Source organism: Mobula birostris, chromosome 23, assembly GCF_030028105.1.
Source record: "Mobula birostris isolate sMobBir1 chromosome 23, sMobBir1.hap1, whole genome shotgun sequence".
NCBI lineage: Eukaryota > Metazoa > Chordata > Chondrichthyes > Myliobatiformes > Myliobatidae > Mobula > Mobula birostris.
In genome coordinates, this window is record NC_092392.1 from 21,211,041 (window position 1) to 21,233,126 (window position 22,086).

The 22,086-nt window shown below is 40.9% G+C and overlaps 1 protein-coding gene across 2 annotated transcripts in view; it reads right to left on the bottom strand.

Annotated features, from left to right (window-relative positions):
- The window catches only part of itih5 (inter-alpha-trypsin inhibitor heavy chain 5), a 57,599-nt gene that overhangs the window by 18,428 nt on the left and 17,085 nt on the right, over positions 1 to 22,086 (bottom strand). Inside the window, exons 1-4 of one of the 2 annotated variants that reach the window (XM_072240945.1) lie at positions 19,845 to 20,147; positions 15,638 to 15,885; positions 12,402 to 12,565; positions 7,830 to 7,946 (exon numbers count right to left, since the gene is read on the bottom strand). In XM_072240945.1, the coding sequence (XP_072097046.1) occupies positions 7,830 to 7,946; positions 12,402 to 12,565; positions 15,638 to 15,885; positions 19,845 to 19,915 (600 nt within the window). In that variant the 5' untranslated portion in view covers positions 19,916 to 20,147. Of the gene's footprint in view, positions 1 to 7,829; positions 7,947 to 12,401; positions 12,566 to 15,637; positions 15,886 to 19,844; positions 20,148 to 22,086 lie in introns of those variants that run through there. The other variant, XM_072240944.1, reaches the window with a different exon arrangement.

Consider the following 22,086-nt stretch of genomic DNA (forward strand, 5'->3'; position numbering starts at 1 on the left):
TCAACTCCATTCTAAAAGGCCTACCCCTTATTCTTAAACTGTGGCCTCTGGTTCTGGACTCACCCATTAGTGGGAACATCCTTCCTGCCTGAAGCATGTCCAATCCCTTAATAATCTTATATGTTTCAATAAGATCCCCTCTCAGCCTTCTAAATTCCAGAGTATACAAGCCCAGTCACTCCAGTCTTTCGACATATGACAGTCCCGCCATCCCGGGAATTAACCTTGTGAACCTACGCTGCACTCCCTCAATAGCAAGAATGTCCTTCCTCAAATTTGGAGCCCAAAATTTCACACAGTACTCCAGGTGAAGGCAGGTGTGCCCTGACTAATCAAGAATCTATCAATCTCTGCCTTAAATATACATAAAGACTTGGCCTCCACAGCTGTCTGTGGCAAAAAATTCCACAGATTCAGCACTCTCTGACTAAAGAAATTCCTCCTTATCTCCATCCTAAAAGGACGCAACTCTGTTCTGAGGCTGTGTCCTCTGGTCTTAGACTCTCCAACCATTGGAAGCATCCTCTCCACATCAAAGCCTTTCACCATCCGATAGGTCTCAGTGAGGTCACCCCTTAATCTTCTGAATTCCAGTGAATACAGGCCCAGAGTCATCAAACATTCTTCATATAACAAGCCATTCAAACCTGGAATCACTCTTGTGAACCTCTTTTAATCTCACTTCAGTTTCAGCACATCCTTTCTAAGATCAGGGGCCCAAAACTGCTCACAATATACCAAGTGAGACCTCGCTAATGCTTTATAAAGTTTCACCATTATATCCTTGCTTTTATATTCTATTCCTCTTGAAATGAATGCTAATATTGCATTTCCTTTCCTCACCACAGACCCAACCTGCAAACTAACCTTTAAGGAATCCTGCACAAGGACTCCCAAGTCCTCTTGCACCTCAGTTTTTTTGTATTTTCTCTCCATTTCAAAAATAATCAATCCTTTCATTTCTTCTACCAAAGTGCATGACCATACACTTACTGACATTCTAAACCATCTGCTATTTCTTTGACCATTTTCCTAATCTAAGTCCTCTGTAGCCTCCCTACTTCCTCAAAGCTACCTGCCCCTCCACCTATATCCATATAGTCTGCAAACTTTGAAAGAAAGCCATCAATTCCATCATCCAAATCATTGACATATAACGTAAAAGGTATTGGTCCCAACACAGACTCCAGCAGCCAGCCAGAGAAGTCACCCTTTATTCCCACTCTTTGCCTCCTGCCAGTCAGGCACTGCTTTATCCTTGCTAGAATTTTTCCTGTAATACCATGGGCTTTTAGCTTGTTAAGCAGACTGATATGTAGCACCATGTCAAAGGCCTTCTGAAAATCCAAATACCCAACATCAACCAATTCTCCTTCGTCTATCTTGCTTGTTATATCTTCAAAGAGTTACAATAGATTTGTCAGGCAAGACTTTTCCTTGAGGAAACCATGCTGACTATGACCTATTTTATCATGTGCCTCCAAGTACCCTGAGACCTCATCCTTAATAATCAACTCCAACATCTTTCCAACCATTGAGGTCAGACTAACTGGCCTATAGTTTCCTTTCTTCTGCCTCCCCCCCTTCTTGAAGAGTGGATTGATATTTGCAGTTTTCCAATCTTCCAGTGATTCTTGAAAGATCATTCTAATGACTCTATAATCTCTTCAGCCACCTCTTTCAGAACTCTGGGGTGTACACCATCTGGTCCAGATGACTTAAACACCTTCAGAGATTTCAGTTTCCTAAGAACCTTCTCTCTAGTTATGGTAACTTCACACACTTCATGCTCCCTGACACCAGGAACATCCACATACTGCTAGTGTTTTCCACAGTGAAGACTGATGCAAAATAATTATTCAGTTCATCCACCATTGTGTTGTCCCCCATTACAACCTCTCCAACATAATTTTCCAGCGGTGTGATATCCACTCTCACCTCTTTTTTACACTTTATGTATCTGAAATTTTTGGTATCCTCTTTAATATTCTATCTTTACCTTCTTAATGACTTTTTTAGTTGCCTTCTGTTGGTTTTTAAAAGCTTCCCAATTCTCTAACTTGCCACTAATTTTTGCTGTATTATATGCCTTCTCTTTGGCTTTTATGGTGGCTTTGACTTCTCTTGTTAGTCACGGTTGTGTCATCTTTAGAATACTTCTTTCCCTTTAGAATGTATATATCCTGTGCCTTCTGAATTACTTCCAGAAATTTCAGTCATTGCTGCTCTGCCATCAACCCTGCCATTGTTCTTTTCCAATCAATTATGGTCAACTCCTCTATTATTCCCTTGTAATTCCCTTTACTCCACTGTAATACTGCTACATATGACTTTAGCTCCTCTTTTTCAAATTTCATGGGGAATTTGATCATATTATGATCACTTTCCCTCAAAATTCTTTTACCTTGGGCTCTCTAATCAATGCTGGTTCATTGCACAACACCCAATCCAGAATAGCTGATCTTGTAGTGGGCTCAACCACAAGCTGCTCTAAAAGGCTATCTCATAGGACTCTAGAAATTTCCTCTCCTGCAATCCAGCACCAACCTCATTTTCCCAATCTACATGCATACTGTGGTCACCCAAGACTATTGCAACATTTCCCTTTTGGCTTTCATTTTCTATCTCCCACTGTAATTGCATGAGAATCCCAGGAGATCCACAGTTTCTAAGATCTTCAAGCAACCCCATCTGGCACCAACAATCATTCCACAGTCAAAGCCACTGTGATCACATTTCTTCCCCATTCTGACACTTGGTCTGAACAACAACTGAACCTCTTGACCATGTCTGCATGCTTTTATGCATTGAGTTGCTGCCACGTGATTGGCTGATTAGATATTTTCATTAATGAGTGTACCTAATAACGTAGCCACTGAGTGTACTTAAGGTAAATTTAGGATAGTACCATTGAACATGAATAATTCATATGATTGCAAGAGTGACTAAGAACTGGTGGCATTTTAATTATGGATGACAAGTGAATTTTTATGTTACAAAGTAGCAAGGGAATTATTAAAACATGTTATGACTATGTTAGTGCAAAGAATAACGTAACATTATCACCACTTACAAGACTCTAATTCTAATTCCTCCATTAGAATCCTCATTAATGAGCATCAGAAATTACTGATTGCAGATGTCCCTATTCACATTAGAATTGTATTCCTATTAAAGCTGACTATCAATTTAATTCATACATGATTTAGAGATGATAATTGTCATAAATGACGTATTCCTAATTTTGTGAATTAAGTGTTTTATTCTCCCCACTGCTCTGACAGCTGTTGTTCAAGGAATGGGGTCCTTTGAGGTGACACCCACATAATGCCTCTGACTGAATTCCGTTTAAAGGGAAATGAGAGACTTGCGCAAAAATACCAACCGACGTGGAGTAATTATATGCTTGTTTTGTTTTCTGCAGAATTTGGGCCGGGGGAAATTGAAAGCATATCTTGCTGTGGGACTTTGTGACAATCCCTGCACTTATTCATCAGTTATAAAGAAAAAAAACAGGGTTATATTCAGAAAGTTTACTGTGGTAAATTCCATCTTGTGTGGTTACCACTGAATTGCTTCTCTTATATTGGATGCCTACACAGTCAGCACTAGGTTTAGATAGCTAATCATTTTTTTAAAGCATCATACAGATTATAAAAGAATTTGGTCATGAATTAACCTACTTTGGCTGCATGTACAACATCAGAAACTTTCAGTGCTGCAGCATTTTCCAATGCATACAATAATTTTTGAAATGACAACAGCTGCGTTCAATCAGTCTGGATTTCATGATTGATTATTTTCTATGACTTATGCAACTTCACATTCAAATTCCAGATTCTCTTTGTAGATCTCCAGTTGTCCAGATTTGGGTGTTAGCACTGCAGAGAATCTGTCCTGCAACTAGCATATTAGTGTCATTACAAAGGAGGCATGGCAACACTTCTAGTTTATCCGAAGTGTGTAAAGATTCAGCATGTCAACTGAAACTTGGACAAACTTCGATAGGTGTGCAGTGGAGAGCATAATAACTGGCTGCATCATGGTCTGGTATGGAAACACCAATGCCCTTAAAAGGAAAAACCTACAAAAAGCAGTGGATACAGCCCAGTTCATCATGGGTAAAGCCCTCCCCACCATTGAGTACATCTGCAAAGAGCACTGTCACTGGAAAGAAGCATCCATCATCAAGGACCTCAACCATCCAAGCCATGCTCCCTTCTCGCTGCTGCCTTCAGCACTGACACCACCAGTTGCTAGAACAGTTATTACCCCTCAACCATCAGGCTCTGAACTAGTGGAGACAACTTCACTCACCTCATCACTGAATTGTCCTCACAACCTATGGGCCCACTTTAAAGGTGCCTTCATCTCAAGTTCTCAATATTTAATGTTTATTTGTTTGTTTGTTTATTTATGTATGTATGCATTTGCCCAGCTTGTCTTTTGCACATTAGTTGTTTGTTTGTCTTTTTCTGTGCAATTTTTCATTGATTCTATTTTGTTTCTTTGTAGTTACTGTGAATGCCCACAAGAAAATGAATCTCAGGGTTGTGTATGGTGACATATATGTACTTTGACAATAAATTTACTTTGAACTTTCTTCATACTTAATCCAATGCTAGTATAAATAAATTATTGGAATTCAAGTTATCTAATGACTTGAGAATAAGTTCTTCTATCTCTTTCAAGTGTGTAGAAACTGCAGTGCCCCAACCATACACATGCCTTAATGATCTTGTTTCCCTATTCGAGGATCAAGGATCAACTCTACTCACATATTTTCAGCGGATTCTGGTTAATTGGACAGTTGGTTAATCAGGTCAGCCACTGATTTGGGACAACACTTAAAGAACAAAAACAAATTGGGAAAATAGCCAGGATTCCCTTTGTTTATTTGGGTCACTGAACTGAATTTGTTCATTTACAGTCAATCAAATGAATACATCAGCGTGCATTGAATGATATCCTCCTTCAATAACTATTAGGAACTAATACATAGTTTTATAGTACTGTAGTAGTTTTGATAGTGTTCCAAGTTATTCTGTATTTTATTTACATACATAATTAGTTACTCAGTTTGTCTTTTTATACTTTTTAACTATTTCTTTCTGCTAATTGGGCAGCTACTTAATTGGCCCAAAATGACCTGGTCCTGGTGTGTCCCAATTAACAGGAATCCACTGTATCAGAAATTTGCAATGATGTGTTGGCACGACAGACAACAAAAAACAACATTCAACTATTATATATAATAAAGAATGATATAAAAAAAACAATAAAAAATTCCACACTGCGTATAGATGCCCTGGTCCAATGGACCACAGTATATGTGGTACCACAGAAGTGACAAAAATAGGCACAGAAAGAGACATATACCACACTCCAAGTCTAATGCTCTCTCTTTCTCATTCCAAATCCCATCTCTGAATGGCTGTCTTACCATTCCACTTCACTTCACTGATGCATTGCTACACTACCATGGCTCCTAAATATATAGAGTCATAGAAATGCACAGCACAAAATCAGGCCCTTCAGACCATTTAGTCTGTGCCAAACCATTGAAACTGCCTAGTCTCATTGACCTGCACACAGACCTCCATACCCCTATCATCCATGTACCTATCCAAATTTCTCTTAAACATTGAAATCAAGCATGCATGCACTGCTCAAACAGCTCATCCTACACTCTGATGATCTCATGATCCTCTGAGTGAAGAAGTTTCCCTTCATGCTCCCCTTCAACTTTTCACCTTTCATCCTTAGCCCCTAATGTCTACTTATAGAGCCGTCCAGCCTCAGTGTTGATTGTTTAAGTGTTCTGCCCGTTTCTCTTTCCACAGATGCTGCTTGTGGCCTGCTGAGCATTTTTCTGGGTACTCTGGTTTCCTCCCGCATTTCAAAGACATGTGGATTAATTAGTAAACCGCGTGCATGCTATCTTGGTGCCAAAAGCCTGGTGATACTCGTGGGCTTCCCCAGCACATCCTCAGACAATGACAGTCATTGACAGTAAATGATGCATTTCACTTTCTGTATGTTTCCATCTACATGTGACAAATAAACGTAATATTTAATCTTCTTTAATCTGTTATGTGTCGCTCTTTTAAATGTAAGCAAATTCTACCTGTTGCCTGAATCCATACTAAATTCTGCACACGATTCAGCAGCCTCCCTGTTGTGTTTTAATATTTAAGTAATTTTTGAGTTATCTTGCATATATATTGGTTGATGAAGCATTCTTGTTTGTTTAAATAATTAATTACAAGTTATAAGTATAAATGCATGAATTGCAAGTGTCAACACACTACCACTATACATGCACGCCTCGCTTTCAGTAAACATGAAATCAGACCGCCATTCCGGGACTCCCTTTCAATTAGCTTAATGTTTCGAAGTTACAAAACAACACTCACTCTCATTCCATTGCCGTCTGTCTGCATTTGCTTACTTGCTGCCTTTAATTTTTAATGTAGTAAACTATTCCAAAGCATTCTATAGAGTGTAAGCAGTACAGGTGAATCACCCCATTCGCTGTCTTGCTTTGATTCCTTTTAATTCCTAACGAGGAAATGGGACTTGCCAAAGACAGCAGATGATTGAGTTAATTTGGATCAAGTAGAGAAAAGGACAAATGCTAATAATGGTCCTGAAAAAAAGACTGAAAGCAGCTGGCGTAAGCATTGCATACCACGGGATATTTGACATTATGTATCAGTGCCAAAATCAGACTGAAAATGTCAAAGAGTTGTCGAATTTATGAACTCTGGAAGAAAATTGGACCAAGTACCGGTCATTGGATCTGCAAAACAGCACAAATATGATGTGCAGTGTTCAGTAACTATAATGATTGGCCCTTGTTCACTCCATCTGCCCAATGTGAGTAAGTTATACATATCTGAACACTGGCTCATAACCATTCACCTTGTGGTGAGGCAGCTTTCAGAGCTCAGAAATTCACCCTCTATCCTATCTGTGAAATGTACAATATAGACCCTAAACAGAGGAGAGAATCAAGTCATTCAGCCTATGGGATCTGCTCTTCCTTTTATTTCATGGCTTACTTTTCTTCAAACTTATTCTTCTGCCTTCTCATCCTTAACTCTTAACCCTTTATTAACCCTAATAACCTCTTGTCCATGTTAATCTCTGGTTTGGGACGGCATAATTGTGTAACGCTATTACAGAGACAGCAATCAAGGTTCAATTCCCACCGCTGCCTATAAGAAGTTTGTACGTTCACCCTGTGACCATGTGGGTTTCCTCCAGATGCTCTGATTTCATCCCACATTCCAAAGACGTACAGGTTAACAGGTTAATTGGTCACATTAGGCCATAAGCGTGCTGTATCTCTAAAGAAATAAATTAAAATAGGTACATGAAAGACTTGGCCTCTGTGGCAACAAATTCCACAGATTCACTCTCTGTCTGAAGAAATTCCGCCTCTTCTCTGTTTCAAAGGGATATCCCTTTATTCTTTGGCTGCGCCCCTTGAAACTATACTCACCTACTGACGGAAACATTCTCACCATGTCCACTCCAACCAAGCCTTTCAGTAGCTAGTAAGTCTCAATGAGATCTCTCCTATGTACTAAAAATGTCATGTTGACCTCCATTTTGGAAATTTCATCCTAATAACTTCAAAGCAAATGAATTTCAGAATCCAAATTCAATGCAGGTACTAGTTTGAGAGATTTTATGAATTTTATCTATCTAACCAAAGTTATGATCTAGGGTTTGACTACAACATTTAACATTACAACCATCTGAGAACACTTGTTAATAGAATTCCATAAACTTGGTCCCATTGTCAAAGTGAAGGAGTTTACCTGTTTTATTTTGTTTCCAGCCATTGATCTACTTGTGTCGATTATAAACACCACATTCTTTGGCACAGGGGGAAGATCCTTGGGTGCAAAGTAATGAATAAAATACCCATTCTGAACCTGTAAGGGAACGGCAACAATCTTAGTATAATTGTATTCAGCTCTACTCGTCACATTATAGGAAGAATGTTGAAGGTTTAGAGATGATTCAGAGATTTATAAGAATGCTGCCTGGATGAGAGGATATGTCATTGAGCCATTGAGGACTACAGCACAGAAACAGGCACATTGGTGCATCTAATCCATGCCGAACTGTTACTCTGCCTAGCTGCATCTACCTGCATCTGAACTATATCCCTCCCATCCATGCACCCATCCAAATTTCTTTTAAATTTTCTCTTAGAACCCGTATCCACCAGCAGATTGTTCCACACTGGCAACTCCCTCCGGGTGAAGAAGTTCCCCTTAAATATTTCACTTTTCCCCCTTTAACCTATGACCTCCAATTCTAGCTTCACCCAACCTCAAAGGAAAAAGCCTTACAAGTATTTTATGAGGAATGGTTGAGCAAACTACGGTTTTTGTCTTTGAGCAATGGAAGAAGAAAGGTGAGTTGATGGAGATTCTAGGATTATGAGAGACATACACCCTTTACAGCCAACACCCTTTACCCAGGACAGCAATGGCCAATACCAGAGGACATACCTTAAGGTGAGTGGAGGAAGGTTTAGGGCAGATGTCAGAGGAAGGTTCTTCACATAGACGGTGAAAGGTACCTGGAATGCACTGCCAGGGGAGGTGGTAGAGGCTGATATTATTGGAACATCTGAGAGACCCTTAATTAAAATGGAGGGTTATGGTTTGTGTCGGATGGAGGGATTAGATTGATCATGGAGTATGTTTATATAGGTCAGTACAACATTGTGGACAAAAGGGCCTTTACTGTGTTGCATTGTTCTATTTTCTGTTTTAAAACACTGCATGGTTATAATTGTATAACTGGCTATCAATATTGGTGAAACAAGTTATTATTCTTCATCTTGTGATTATCTACCAAAGTCCTAAGTCTTTCCATTGATGACAATAATGTAAAGCTTAAGAATATCCTCAACAAGATACTTGAAACCTTTGATGAGTCATCTTCAAGTCACGGTGGCCTGTGACTCACCACTAATGCAGGTCTCAGGTATCGTATCATAACCCCACTTCACCAAGTCAGATTTTGACCAGCTGAGAATACCTCCAAGATGCTGACTGACTGGAATTGGATTAAATAATGGGGACCTGAATTCAAAAGCACTTTTAGTTTTTCACAAGATGACTTTTCAAACGTGGGAAAAGCTGAAGCTCTGAAATAAAAGCACAAAATGTTGGAACCATAGCACATTAGGCAATGTCTGTAGAGATAGAAACAATTACGGTTTCAAGGATACACAAGAGACTGCATTCGCTGGAATCTGAAGCAATAGACAAGATGATGGAGGAACTCAACAGGTCAGATAGTATCTGAGGAGAGAAATGGACAGTCAACAGTTTGGGTCAATATTTAAGGTCTCAACCTTAAATGTTGATGATCTACTTCCACACACCCCATCAATGCTGCCTAAACCATTGAGTTACTAACTCAAGTCTGAGATACATAGAACTATGAAAATAATGAAAGTATACAAAAAATATCTGTGACACCACATTAAAATTAATATACTTGGTGTATATACCTGTGTGTGATAACATTAAGAATACTGAAATGTGTTAAAAACATATGGAATACTTACACGTTTGTAAATGTTTTGGGCGGGAGGAGAAGATGGCAGCACAACGCAGCTCGCAGCAGCCACTCCGGCGGTGATATCTGTTACCTGTTTATTTGGAAATGCACGGAGGACTGTGTGTCTCACAAGACGATTCGGGTATTCCCTAACCGGAAACCTTGGATGAATTATGAGGTCAAGTCCCTTTTATAGGCTAGAGCTGCGGCTTTTAGGTCCGAGGATACCAGTCGCTACACGGAATCCAGGCGTGAACTCCGGAAAGCCATTAAGGACGCCAAGAGGCAATATCGAGCCAAGTTGGAAGCCCAGGCTAACCAGAGGGATGCCAGTAGACTATGCCAGGGTCTAAATAAGATCACTGGGCACAAGGAAAAGGCTGGGAATATCAATAACTGTGGCGTTTCTCTTCCTGACGAACTTAACGTATCCTACGCAAGATTCGAACAGAAGAGGAGCATCCTGCTCCCTCCGGATGAACCGGACCTGGTGGCATCAAGATTCATCGTCACCGAGGAGGATGTTAGAAGGGCCATCCTGAAGATAAATCCAAGGAAGGCGAGATAAATCCCAGATGGCGTCCCAGGACAGGTTCTCCAGGCCTGTGCAAGCGAGCTAGCTGGAATGTTTGCTGACATCTTCAACTGCTCCTTGCTTCAGTCTAAGATCCCCTCGTGTGTTAAGAAGGCAACGATAATCCCAGTGCCGAAGAAGAGCAAGGTGGCATGCCTGAATGATTATCGACCTGTGGCTCTGACATCAATTGCTATGAAGTGCTTCGAGAGATTGGTTATGGCACACATCAACCACAGCCTACCGGTCAACCTCGTCGCTTTGTAATTCGCCTACCGGAGCAACAGGTCAATGGCAGATGCCATCTCTCTGGCCCTACATTCCTCCTTAGAACACCTGGAGAATAAAGACGCATACGTAAGGCTCCTTTTCATTGACTACAGCTCTGCCTTTAATACCATCATTCCAAATAAACTGATTCCTAAGCTCCGGAACCTGGGCCTTAGCACTCAAATCTGCAGCTGGATCTTCAACTTCCTCACAGACAGGACCCAGGCTGTAAAGATAGGGGACAAGCTCTCCTCTACAATCACGCTGAGTACCGGTGCCCCACAAGGCTGTGTACTCAGCCCCCTGCTGTACTCACTGTACACCCATGATTGTGTAGCCAAGTTCCCATTGAACTCAATATATAAGTTTGCTGATGACACAACAATTGTAGGCCGTATCTCGGGTAATGATGAGTTTGAGGACAGAGAGGAAATTAAGAACCCGGTGGGATGGTGCGAAGACAATAACCTATCCCTCAACGTCAGCAAGACGAAGGAATTGGTTGTTGACTTCAGAAGGAGTAGCGGACCGCACGACCCAATTTACATCGGTGGTGTGCAAGTGGAACAGGTCAAAAGCTTTAAGTTCCTCGGGGTCAATATCACAAATGACCTGACTTGGTCCAACCAAGCAGAGTCCACCGCCAAGAAGGCCCACCAGCGCACTTACTTCCTGAGAAAACTAAAGAAATTTGGCCTGTCCCCGAAAACCCTCACTAATTTTTATAGATGCACCGTAGAGAGCATTCTTCTAGGGTGCACCACAACCTGGTATGGAAGTTGTCCTGTCCAAGACCGAAAGAAGCTGCAGAAGATCGTGAACATGGCACAGCACCTCATACAAACCAATCTTCCGTCCTTGAACTCACTTTACACCGCACGCTGTCGGAGCAGTGCTGCCAGGATAATCAAGGACACGACCCACCCAGCCAACACACTTTTCGTCCCTCTTCCCTCCAGGAGAAGGCTCAGGAGTTTGAAGACTTGTACAGCCAGATATGGGAACAGCTTCTTTCCAACTGTGATAAGACTGCTGAACAGATCCTGACCCAGATCTAGGCCGCACCCTCCAAATATCCGGACCTGCTTCTCGATTTTTTTGCACTACCTTACTTTCCATTTTTCTATTTTCTATTTATGATTTATAATTTAAATTTTTAATATATACTAGTTTTTACTATTTTTAATATTTAATATTTGTAATCCAGGGAGCGGGAAGTGCAGAATCAAATATCACTGTGATGATTGTACGTTCTAGTATCAATTGTCTGGCAACAATAAAGTATAAAGTATCTGTCAAGTAGGGTGCTGTGCACAATCCTGATTTGATGGAGACAGACGTAAGAGCACGGAGGAACATCTGGTGAAACTTCTGAAATGCCTGCTTCGGTGCCGCTGCTACTGTGTGATCCAGAATCTCCGGAAGGGAAGGCCTTGAGTCCTCGGCTTTGCTTGTTGCTCAGCAGCCGGGGCGGAGTCGAAGCACTCGGCAGATGATGGTGCTCGGTGCTCGGTGTCGGAGGGGCTGGTCAGAGGCTCGAAGTTTTCGGACGGACTCAGAGTCCGCTGCGGTCGGGTGCTTCCAGGGTGCTGCATCGGCAAGTTTGTGGCACCTGGAGGTTCATGGCAGGGAGAGTTTCTCTCTTCTGCCATCTGCGTGAGATGATGGGTCTATCGGGACTTGAGACTTTTTTTTACTGCGCCCATGGTCTGCTCTTAATCAAATTACGGCATTGCTTTGCACTGTTGTAAATGTATGTTATAATTATGTGGTTTTATCAGTTTTAGTCTTGGTATGTCCTGTGTTTCTGTGATGTCTTTCTGGAGGAACATTGTATCATTTTTTAATGCATGCATTTCTAAACGACAATAAACGAGGACTGAGAGTCCTCATAATCTAAAAAAGATGCTCTTATAATTAGGAAATTAGGACACAGGATAGTAGGAAGGTATATTGTGCAAACCTGAACTTCACCAGCTCCCAATTCTCTGTTAACGTCGTATCTCAGAATGAAGTCACCCAGCACACCATTCTCAGCAATTCTAGCTTGCTCTCTAACAGTTGGAGCAAACTTGACATGGGCTGAAGTCCTGGTTTGGTTGATCTTGGTTGATGGTGGAGGTGGGCCTGTAACAGGAAATTTGGAAGACCTGACCATCATTTTGATAAGTTGAAATGCATGTTTCAAAGTTCAAAGAAGATTTATTATCAAAGTATGTATATGTCACCAAATACTACAATGAGATTCATGTTTTTGCAGACATTAACAGAAAGAAATACAATGGAATCAATGAAAAGCTAACCACAAAGACTGACCAACAACCAGCATGCGAAAAAAGACAAATTGTGCAAACACAAAAATAAACACATAATAATGATAGATGAGGAATGAAGGGGGTGAGAAGATGGGAGAGAGAAGAGAAAAGTGGGAAGAGGGAAGATGGATGATAGATAGATAGGCAGATAGATAGTTAGATAGATAGAACATGAGTTGTAAAGTCCTTGAAAGTGAGTTCATAGATTGTGTTCAATTCAGTATTGTGGTCAGTGAAGTTGTCTACACTGGTTCAGGAGCCAGATGGTTGAAAGGTAATAACTGGTCATGAACCTTGTGGTATGGGACCTGTATCTCCTTCAGTGGTAACAGTGAGAAGAGAGAATGGCCTAGGTGGTGGGAATCCTTGATGATGGATGCTGCTCTCTTGCTTGTACAACAATTAGAGTTTTACTAACAAACACAAGGACAAATACAAGAGATGATGGAAATTCAGAGCAACACACACACAACGCTGGAGGAATTCAGCAGGTCAGGCAGCATAATGGAAGAGATTAGTCCTAATGAAGTGTCTCAGCCTGAAATATTAACTGGTGTCCTGATGATGGGTCTCGGCCCGAAATATCAACTGTTTAATCCCCTCCATAGATGTTGCTTGACCTGTTGAGTTCCTCCAGCATTTTATGTGTGTAACATAAAAACAAAATGCATTGCTTCCAGATTTGAGGTTAGTTAATAGCCCTGTAAATACCAATCTTGAATACTTTTAAAATCTACAAGTGTTTTATTTATCGAAAATTTCTTCACTTTTTTCTACCTCAGTGCACTGTGTAATAATTTGATCTGTATGAACAGTATGTAAGACAAACTTTCCACTATATCTTGGAACAAGTGACAAGAAGAAACCAATACCAGTACACAGTACATAATATTAGCTCGTAAGTGGAAATCAGGAGTTAAGAACTTACAGGTGTGCTTTGATAATGCATTGTCAAGAATTGTCAATCTTAAATACTCTTGAATGTGTTAAATATTTTACCACAGTATTTTATTCAACTGCAATGCTCAAGTACATATTATTAGCCCATATGCTTTCCCTCTAACCAGAAGACCTGAATGAAACTGAGATTGTGATGAAAAGTATGATTTAGTCATTATGGAATCTTGACCACCCATTTGCCTGTGTCAAGATGGCACCGAGCTACAGCCTCCATCCAGGTCATGGCTCAGAATTAGTATGTTTTAGGATTTAGATGTGCGTGGAAGAGTGGGAAGGAGGGAAGGGGCTTGCTTTGCTGTTGTTGCTTTGTCGTTTGGTATGTTCTGTTTTGCTGTGTTCTTCTGTGAATAGTGGGTATACTATGTTGGCGCCATAAAGTGAGGCAACATCTGCGGACTGTCCCCAGCACATCCTTGGCTGTGTTGGTCGTTAACGTAAATGGCACATTTCACTGTATGTTTCCATGTGCATGTGATAAATAAATCTGAATCTGGTAGACTGGCTTCACATCGAATCCAGTTATGCCCACTTATGAGGATATGATATTGAAATTTTACAGCAGAATTTGCCCCACTGGACATTGTTAATGTGCACCAGAATCAGCTTATTGAGACAGAAATAGCTTGAATTAGTAACTTGACATTCTAACTAACAAACCATGCTTTAAGAAAACAACTTGCATTTCTGTAAGCATGCACAAAATGCTAGAGGAACTTAGCAAGTCAGGCAACAACTACAGCGAGGAAGAAGCACTCGATGTTTCAAGCCAAGACTGTTCTTTTCTTCAAGGTAACTCAAAATAAATTTTATATCAAAATACATACATGTCACCATATACTACCCTGTAATTCATTTACTTGCTGGCATGTAGATTAGATTAGATTAGATTATGAGGACAAGCAGGCCTCTTTTATTGTCATTTAGTAATGCATGCATTAAGAAATGATACAATGTTCCTCCAGAATGATATCACAGAAGCACAAAACAAACCAAGACTAAAAAAACAGACAAAAACCACATAATTATAACATATAGTTAAAACAGTGCAAAGCAATACCGTAATTTGCAGGAAAATAAAGAAAAACACTGGAATTTATGAAAAACCATACATAAACAAAGACTGACAAACAACCAATCTGCAAAAGACAAATTGTGCAACTGAAAAAATAATAACAAATAAATAATACTGAAAACATGAGTTGCAGAATCCTTAAAAGTAAGTTTACTGGTTGTGGAATCAGTTTAGAGTTGTGGTGAGTGATGTTATCTACTTTGGTGCAGAAGTCTGATAAGAACTATTCCTGAACTTGATCGTGTGGGACCTAAGGCTCATGTACCTCCTGCCCAATGGTAGCAGTGAGGAGAGAGCATGGCTTGGGTGGTGAGACTCCTTGATGAGCTGGCCTCTACTGCTCCCCTGAGCAGAGATTCTGTGAATTCACTACTCTCTGGCAAAAACACTTTCTCCTCATCTCCTTATTAAATCCATTATCCCAAATCTATTTATTTATTTCTTTGTTTGTTTGTTTGTTTATTTATTTATTATTTGGGGGAGGGTGTATTTGCACATTGGTTGCTTGTCCTTGTTTGCTTGTCGTTTTTTGTTTATTCTATTGTATTCATTTGTTCTACTGTAAATGCCTTCAAGGAAATTAATCTCAGGGTACTATATAGTAACAACATACTTTAATAATAAATTTACTTTGAACTACTGCATTGGAAAGTCATCCTTGTCTTGTGACCAAACCTCTGCTGGGGGATTTGAACCCAGAACCTCTGACTCACAGACGAAGACACCACTAGAAAACATACAGTTGTTGGGGCTTGCAAGTTCAATAATGAAATGCGATTGCATTTACTTCACATAGCAAACTTGCTCATCGTAACTTATCGCGGAGGTGTCCACCTCTACATTCCAAGGTACCTGCAGCACTGTGATTGGTCAGCTTGCTCATCCTTAAAGGAGCGACCTCCAGGAAAGTGATTCCAGAATTCTCCATCAAATGGATCTCCACCAAGAGCTTTGGAACGATTTGCTTGGGTCTGACACTGATAACGTGCGTGTACTTTCCCAGCCGCCTCTCCAGGAGTTCCTCGTAGGTCAGAAGGAACAATCCTTTGGTCCTTGCAGGCAACTTTGTAGTAACAGTGAAGGTTTCCACCTCGCTGTCTCTGTCGGGGAACAGGTGGCCAAAAGTTAGATTACTTTGTCTTCACTCTCTTTCAGGTAATGCAAATATTTATTTTATTTTGAGATACAGGCTCTTCTGGCCTAATGAAGAGCACCACCCAGCAGCCCACCTATCTAACCCTGGCCTAACCCACCTATTTAACCCTAGCCTAATTGCAAGACAACTTACAATGACCAATTAATTGGATCTTTGAATTGTGGGAGGAAACCAAAGTGTCTGGAGGAAACCCACGCACTAATGGGAAGAAGTACAATCTGTAATAGTGTTGCATTAACTGCTACAATACCATGGACCCCAATATGCAATAATCAATGATACTGAAGGAAGATCACAGTGATCATCATGCAAAAAAGACATCACAATCTGCCAGAACCTTTCGGTGTATTTGTACAAAGACTTGTACTTTGTGCTTAATGATTCCAGAATAAGGACCCATACATTCTGACTGCAATGGTTGAGTATTCTGAAATGGGTTAATCTGAAATGGAACCAGAAAGATCCTGAAAGTCCAGCAACAAAACCACATTGATACCTCAATAAAGTTTACATGAGAAAATGGGAGGAATGTAGTAGTTTAGCTGGAAATAAGGAATAGCTTACTCAGGTTTGATATAGCAATCTCTGATGCAATAAACACAAATGTACGATGTACGCATGTACATTAAATTCTCTTTCTGGTAATTTTTTCCTCTCCCCCTTTTCTCTTCTTCTATTCCCCACTCTGGCCTCTTAGCTCTTCTTCTCACCTGCCTATCACTCCCTAGTGCCCCTTCTCCTTTCCTTTCTCCTATGATCCACTCTTCTCTCCTATCAGATTCCTTCTTCTCTTGCCCTCTACCTTTCCCACCCATCTGCCTTCACCCATCACCTTCCAGCTGGTCCTCCTTCCCGTCCCCCCAGCTTTTTATTCTGGCATCTTCCCCCTTCCTCTCCAGTCCTGAAGAAGGGTCTTGGCCCGAACTGTTGACTGTCTATTCATTTCCATAGATGCTGCCCGATCTGCTGATTTCCTCCAGCATTTTGTGTATGTTGCTCTGGACTTCCAGCATCTGCAGAATCTCTTGTGTTTAACCTCGGATGCTCTAGTAAATGGGACACAGAGTTACACTAATATGAGTTTGGCAATTTTATCAAAATCCGGCAAACTAAATGGTTTAATTTTCATAAATTTAAGTTCATATTGGTTGTGTATTTGTTCTCCTGGAAACATAAATTCTTAGTTGGACACTCTACTGATTGATCGAAATTGTGTTCTGATACTTCAGCCAATTGGCCTTGAGTGTCGGAAATGGCTTGTGTTCTAGCCATGGGAATGGTTTCATAGCCAAGGTTTATTTTGTCCTGTTCTAATGTGCTCCTCCCACCATCTGCAACTGGGAATCCAACCTAGTATCTCATTGGTTATCACATCTGAGCAGATGATCTCTTTGAATTGTCAAGCAAGCTTGTACCAGTTTACACTCCCCAATGCCTCGTTAAAACAGCCAAGATATTTAAGGACCCCACCTACTCCGGACATTCTCTGTACAGTGGCGCAGCTGGTAAAACTGCTGCCTCATAGTTCTACCGACCCAGATTCCATCCTGACCTCCGGTGCCCCCTTTGTGAAGTTTGCATGCTTTCCCTCTGACCGTGTGCGTTTCTTCCCAGTGACCTGGTGTCTGAGGTGGTGGCTGTAAGATCAGGATTCATTTGCATCGCTGTTTGTACATTTTCCCTTGTGACCACGTGGGTTTCCGCTGGGTGCTCTGGTTTCCTCCCACATTCCAAAGACGCATGTTCAGTGAGGTTTAATGAGCTGTGGACATGCTGTGTATATTGGCTCCGGAAGCGTGGCGATACTCGTGAACTGCCCAGTACAATCGTCACTGACTTAATTTGACGTAAAACAGCGCATTTCACTTACGTGTCAATGTACGTTCGACAGGTAAAGCTAGAACTTACCTTCCACCACCCGTCCCATCAGGCAGAAGATAAAAAGCCTGAAGGCACGTACCACCAGGCTCAAGGACAGCTTCAATCCCACTGCTGTACCAATATTGAAAAGTATCCTTGTGCTTTAAGAGGGATTCTTGACCTCACTATCTATTTGTCATAGCCTTGCACCTTATTGTCTGCTGACACTACACTTGCTCTGTGATTGAAACACATTATTCTGCATTCAGTTATTGTTTTCCCTTGTACAATCTCGATACACTGATGCGATGAAATGAACGCTATGGGTGACAAGCAAAGCAAAATTTCTCACTGTACCTCAGTACATGTGACAATAATAGACAAATCTACTAATTGACCAGTCATTGATAGTTAGAAGCTTACTGGCCTCTCAGCTCACTGAATCCAGTCTAATTAAACATCCTAGCTCTTGTTATACAGACATGATGTGCTATCCATGTCAATTTCTGTTGTGAAAAGATATTCTGCCTCCAACCCATGGTTAGAACACAAGCCAGTTCCTGTTCTCAAGCCCAATTGGCTGAAGTATCAGAATATAACTTGGATCACTCAGCAATGTGTCCAACAAATATTCAGTGTTTCCAGGAAAGCAAATAAACAACCAATATAAACTTAAATTTAATAAAGCTATATCACTAATTTTGCTGGATTTAGATAAATTCACTAAACTCATATTGGAATAACTATACACCTCATTTACAAATGCATCAGAGATTGCTATATTAAACCTAAGTGAGACGTTCTCTATCTGTTGCTAATCTAATAGTTTCCTGGCATTTTTCTGATTAGCTTTGTTGATGTATTAATGTGGTCTTCTGCCTATCAACAGTGACTTCTATTCCTGCAATTGAATGAAATGTTACACTTTCAATTTCTCTCCATCCATTCCCTTGAAGATCCCTCTTCCTAATTATTGCATGGACAGATTCTGCTCTATCTCCACCTACAGATTTGCAGAGGGTACCCCTGTAGTGAGGAGCATCTCAAAAACAAGGAGTCAGAGTACGGTGAGGAGGTAGAGAGGTCATGGACATGGTGTCATGTCAACAACATTGCCCTCAACATCAACAAAAAAAAAGAGAACTGCTATTGACTTCAGAAATGGGGGTGGTGAACATGCTTCTGTCTACATCAATGGTGTCCAGGTCGAGAGGGTTGAGAGCTGCAAGTTTCTAGGTATGAACATTATCAATAGCCTGACCTGGTCCAATCACATTGATATTAGAGCCAAGAAAGCTCACCAGTGCCTCTACTTCCTCAGGAGACTAAAGAAATTTGGCACATCCCTGTCGACCTTTACTAATTTTTATCAATACACATAGAAAGCACCCTGTCTGGATGCATAGTGACTTGCTATCACAGCTGCTCTGTATGTGACCACAAGAAACTTCAGAGTTGCAGACACAGCTCAGCGTATCAGAGGAACCAGCCTTCTTTCTATGGGCTCTGCCTACACTTCTTGCTGCCTCATTAAAGCAGCCGGTACAATCAAAGACCCAACCCACCCCAGATATTTTCTCTTCTCCCCTCTCCCATCGAACAGAAGGTACAAAAGCCTTGAAAGCATGTGCTATCAGGCTCATGGACAGCTTCTATTCTGCTGTCATCAGACTATTAAATGGTTCTCTTGTAGATAAGATGGACTCTTGACCTCACAATCTACCTCTTTATGGTCTATCCCTTTATCTTTTACCTGCACTGCATTTTCTCGGTAGCATTTAGAATTTATTCTGCATTGATTTTGTTTCACTTTTTTCTAGCTCAATGCACTGTGTAATGATTTGATCTGTATAAACAAGAAAGACAAGATTTTTGCTGTATCTTGGACACGTGACAATAAATAATAAACAAGTACCAATACCCTTTTGCTAAAAAAATCTTACTCTTAAGTAGTTTAAGAGATAAAGGAAGCTGAAGGAATGCACACAGTTTATTCACTGATTTGCAACGCAGTCACATGGGCCAGACAGTGACAAATGATACCTCAGAGAGTTGAGATTTTCATTAGTTTGAAAGTAGAGTGGGCGAAGATTGTCTTGCAGCTGTTCCACCATGTGCTGGAGGTAATAAAATATCCCATTTTTTTCAGCTATGTTGTTATTGAGTTGTAATTTAGGAGAAAAAGAAGTCAGCTGAATTATGATGAAATATCCTGAATGGCTTCATGTGATCTGGTGCAGAAATTTGAATGCACAGGAATGTAGGAAGCTGCAGTGAGTAGCGAACTCAGCCCAATACATCACGGGCACATCCCTCCCCACCATCAGCGATATCTGCATGAGGCACTGCCTCAGGAAAACAACATCAGTCATCAATAATGCCCAGCATCTGGGCCATGCCATCTTCTTGCAGCTATTATCCAAGCAGGAGGTCCTGAAACCCGAAGTCCCACCACATCAGATTCAGGAACAGTTCAACTCTTCAACCATTCAGTCCATGAACCAGCCGGCACAACCCTAATCACTACATCAATATTATAACCATTTTGATCATTTTGCACTACAATTGACTTCTTTTTTGTTCTATTTGTATCTTTTTCTGCAAAAATTATGAAGAATTTATGTTTAATGTAAGTTTTTTTGTGAACGCTGCTTATACGACGCTATGTGGCTGTGATGCTACTGCAAGTAAGTTTTTCGTTACACCTGTGCAATAGATGTACTTGTGCATACGACAACAAACTTGTCTTTGACTTTTGAACAAGAAGCATAGATACAAAGAAGGAATGGAGTATCCCTTAGCAAAGACTTTCTGGTCATTCTGCCATGTCAATTAAGACCATAAGAATACAAGGCATAGGAGCAGAATTAGGCCATTCAGCCCATTGAGTTTGGTCTGCCATTCAAGCATGGCTGATTTATTATCCTTCTCAACTGTTAACTAAATGACTCCGAAAATATTGCTTTAGCTGCACAACCTTGATCTCCATCTATTCCCTTTATTCTCTCCAAATCCCCCTAAGTTAAAACACATCCGTTTCTCATTTTTCTCGTTCTGATGAGGGGTTATTAACCAAAACAGTGACTGATGATCCTCTCTTCTCAGGTGTTGTGAAATTTATTGTTCTGCAGCAGCACTGCTGTACAATAATTAATCTAAAATCTCAAGTTTTGTCATAGTGTTAGAAAACACAGGCATGTTATCCTCATCTTCTCCATCCACTTTGTCCTCTGCGGATTATTCTTCAGAGCAAATGCTCACTCTATGGTGCACAAAAACACGGAGGTTCATCATGACTATACTTCTTGCTGCCAAGGGAAAGCAGCCAGCATTATCAAAGATCCCTCCCATCCTGGACATTCTCTCTTCCCCTCGGCAGAAGATACAGAAGTTTGAAAACACATACCACCAGACTCAAGCCACAATCTATCCCACTATTATAAACCCTTGATATACTGATGGGACGAAGTGACCTGTAACAGAAAGAAAGCAAAACGAAGGTTTTCACCGTACCTCAGTGCAAGTGACAATCAAGCAAAGCCAGTGCCAATCCCAAAGTCAATATCTATCTACACATGTCTGTTTACCTTATGCATGCCAGGTGAGAATCAGAATCAGGTTTATTATCACTGACATATGCTGTGAAATTTGTTTTGTGGCAACACAAGACATTAAAAGCTTCTACAAGCTACAAAAACCAGACAAGTAGTGCAAAAGAGGAACAGCATAGTAGCGTTCAGAGGTTCATGGACCATTCGTAAGTCTGATGGCAGAGGGGAAGAAGCTGAGTGCGGGTCTTCAAGCTTCTGAACCTCCGCCCTGATGGTAGTAATCAGAAGAGGGCACGTCTTGCATGGTGAGTGTCCTAATGATAGATGCCGCCTTCTTGAGGCACCGTCTTTTGAAGATGTTCTCGGTGGCGGGGGGGCTGTGCCCTTGATGGATCTGGCTGAGTTTACAACCTTCGGCAGCCTCTTGGGATCTTGTGCATTGGAGCCTGCATACAAGGCAGTTTATCTACCGTTACCATGTTGGTCTACATGAGTTCCCAAATAAATAGCATCTCATTTTCAAAATCTTTGCTTTCACTTCCTGCAACTTGCATCCCCTGTAACCTCCCACAGCCTTCTAACCCTCAGAGATATCTCTGCTCCTCTGATTCCTCCATTCCACTGGGAAATCAATTCTCTACAGCTCTCTGCAGTTACCTACTTTAACTAATTGAAGCACCAGAAAATAAGTGGCCGCTTGAAGAATGAGGACCAGTGCTTGGACTTGAAAGCTC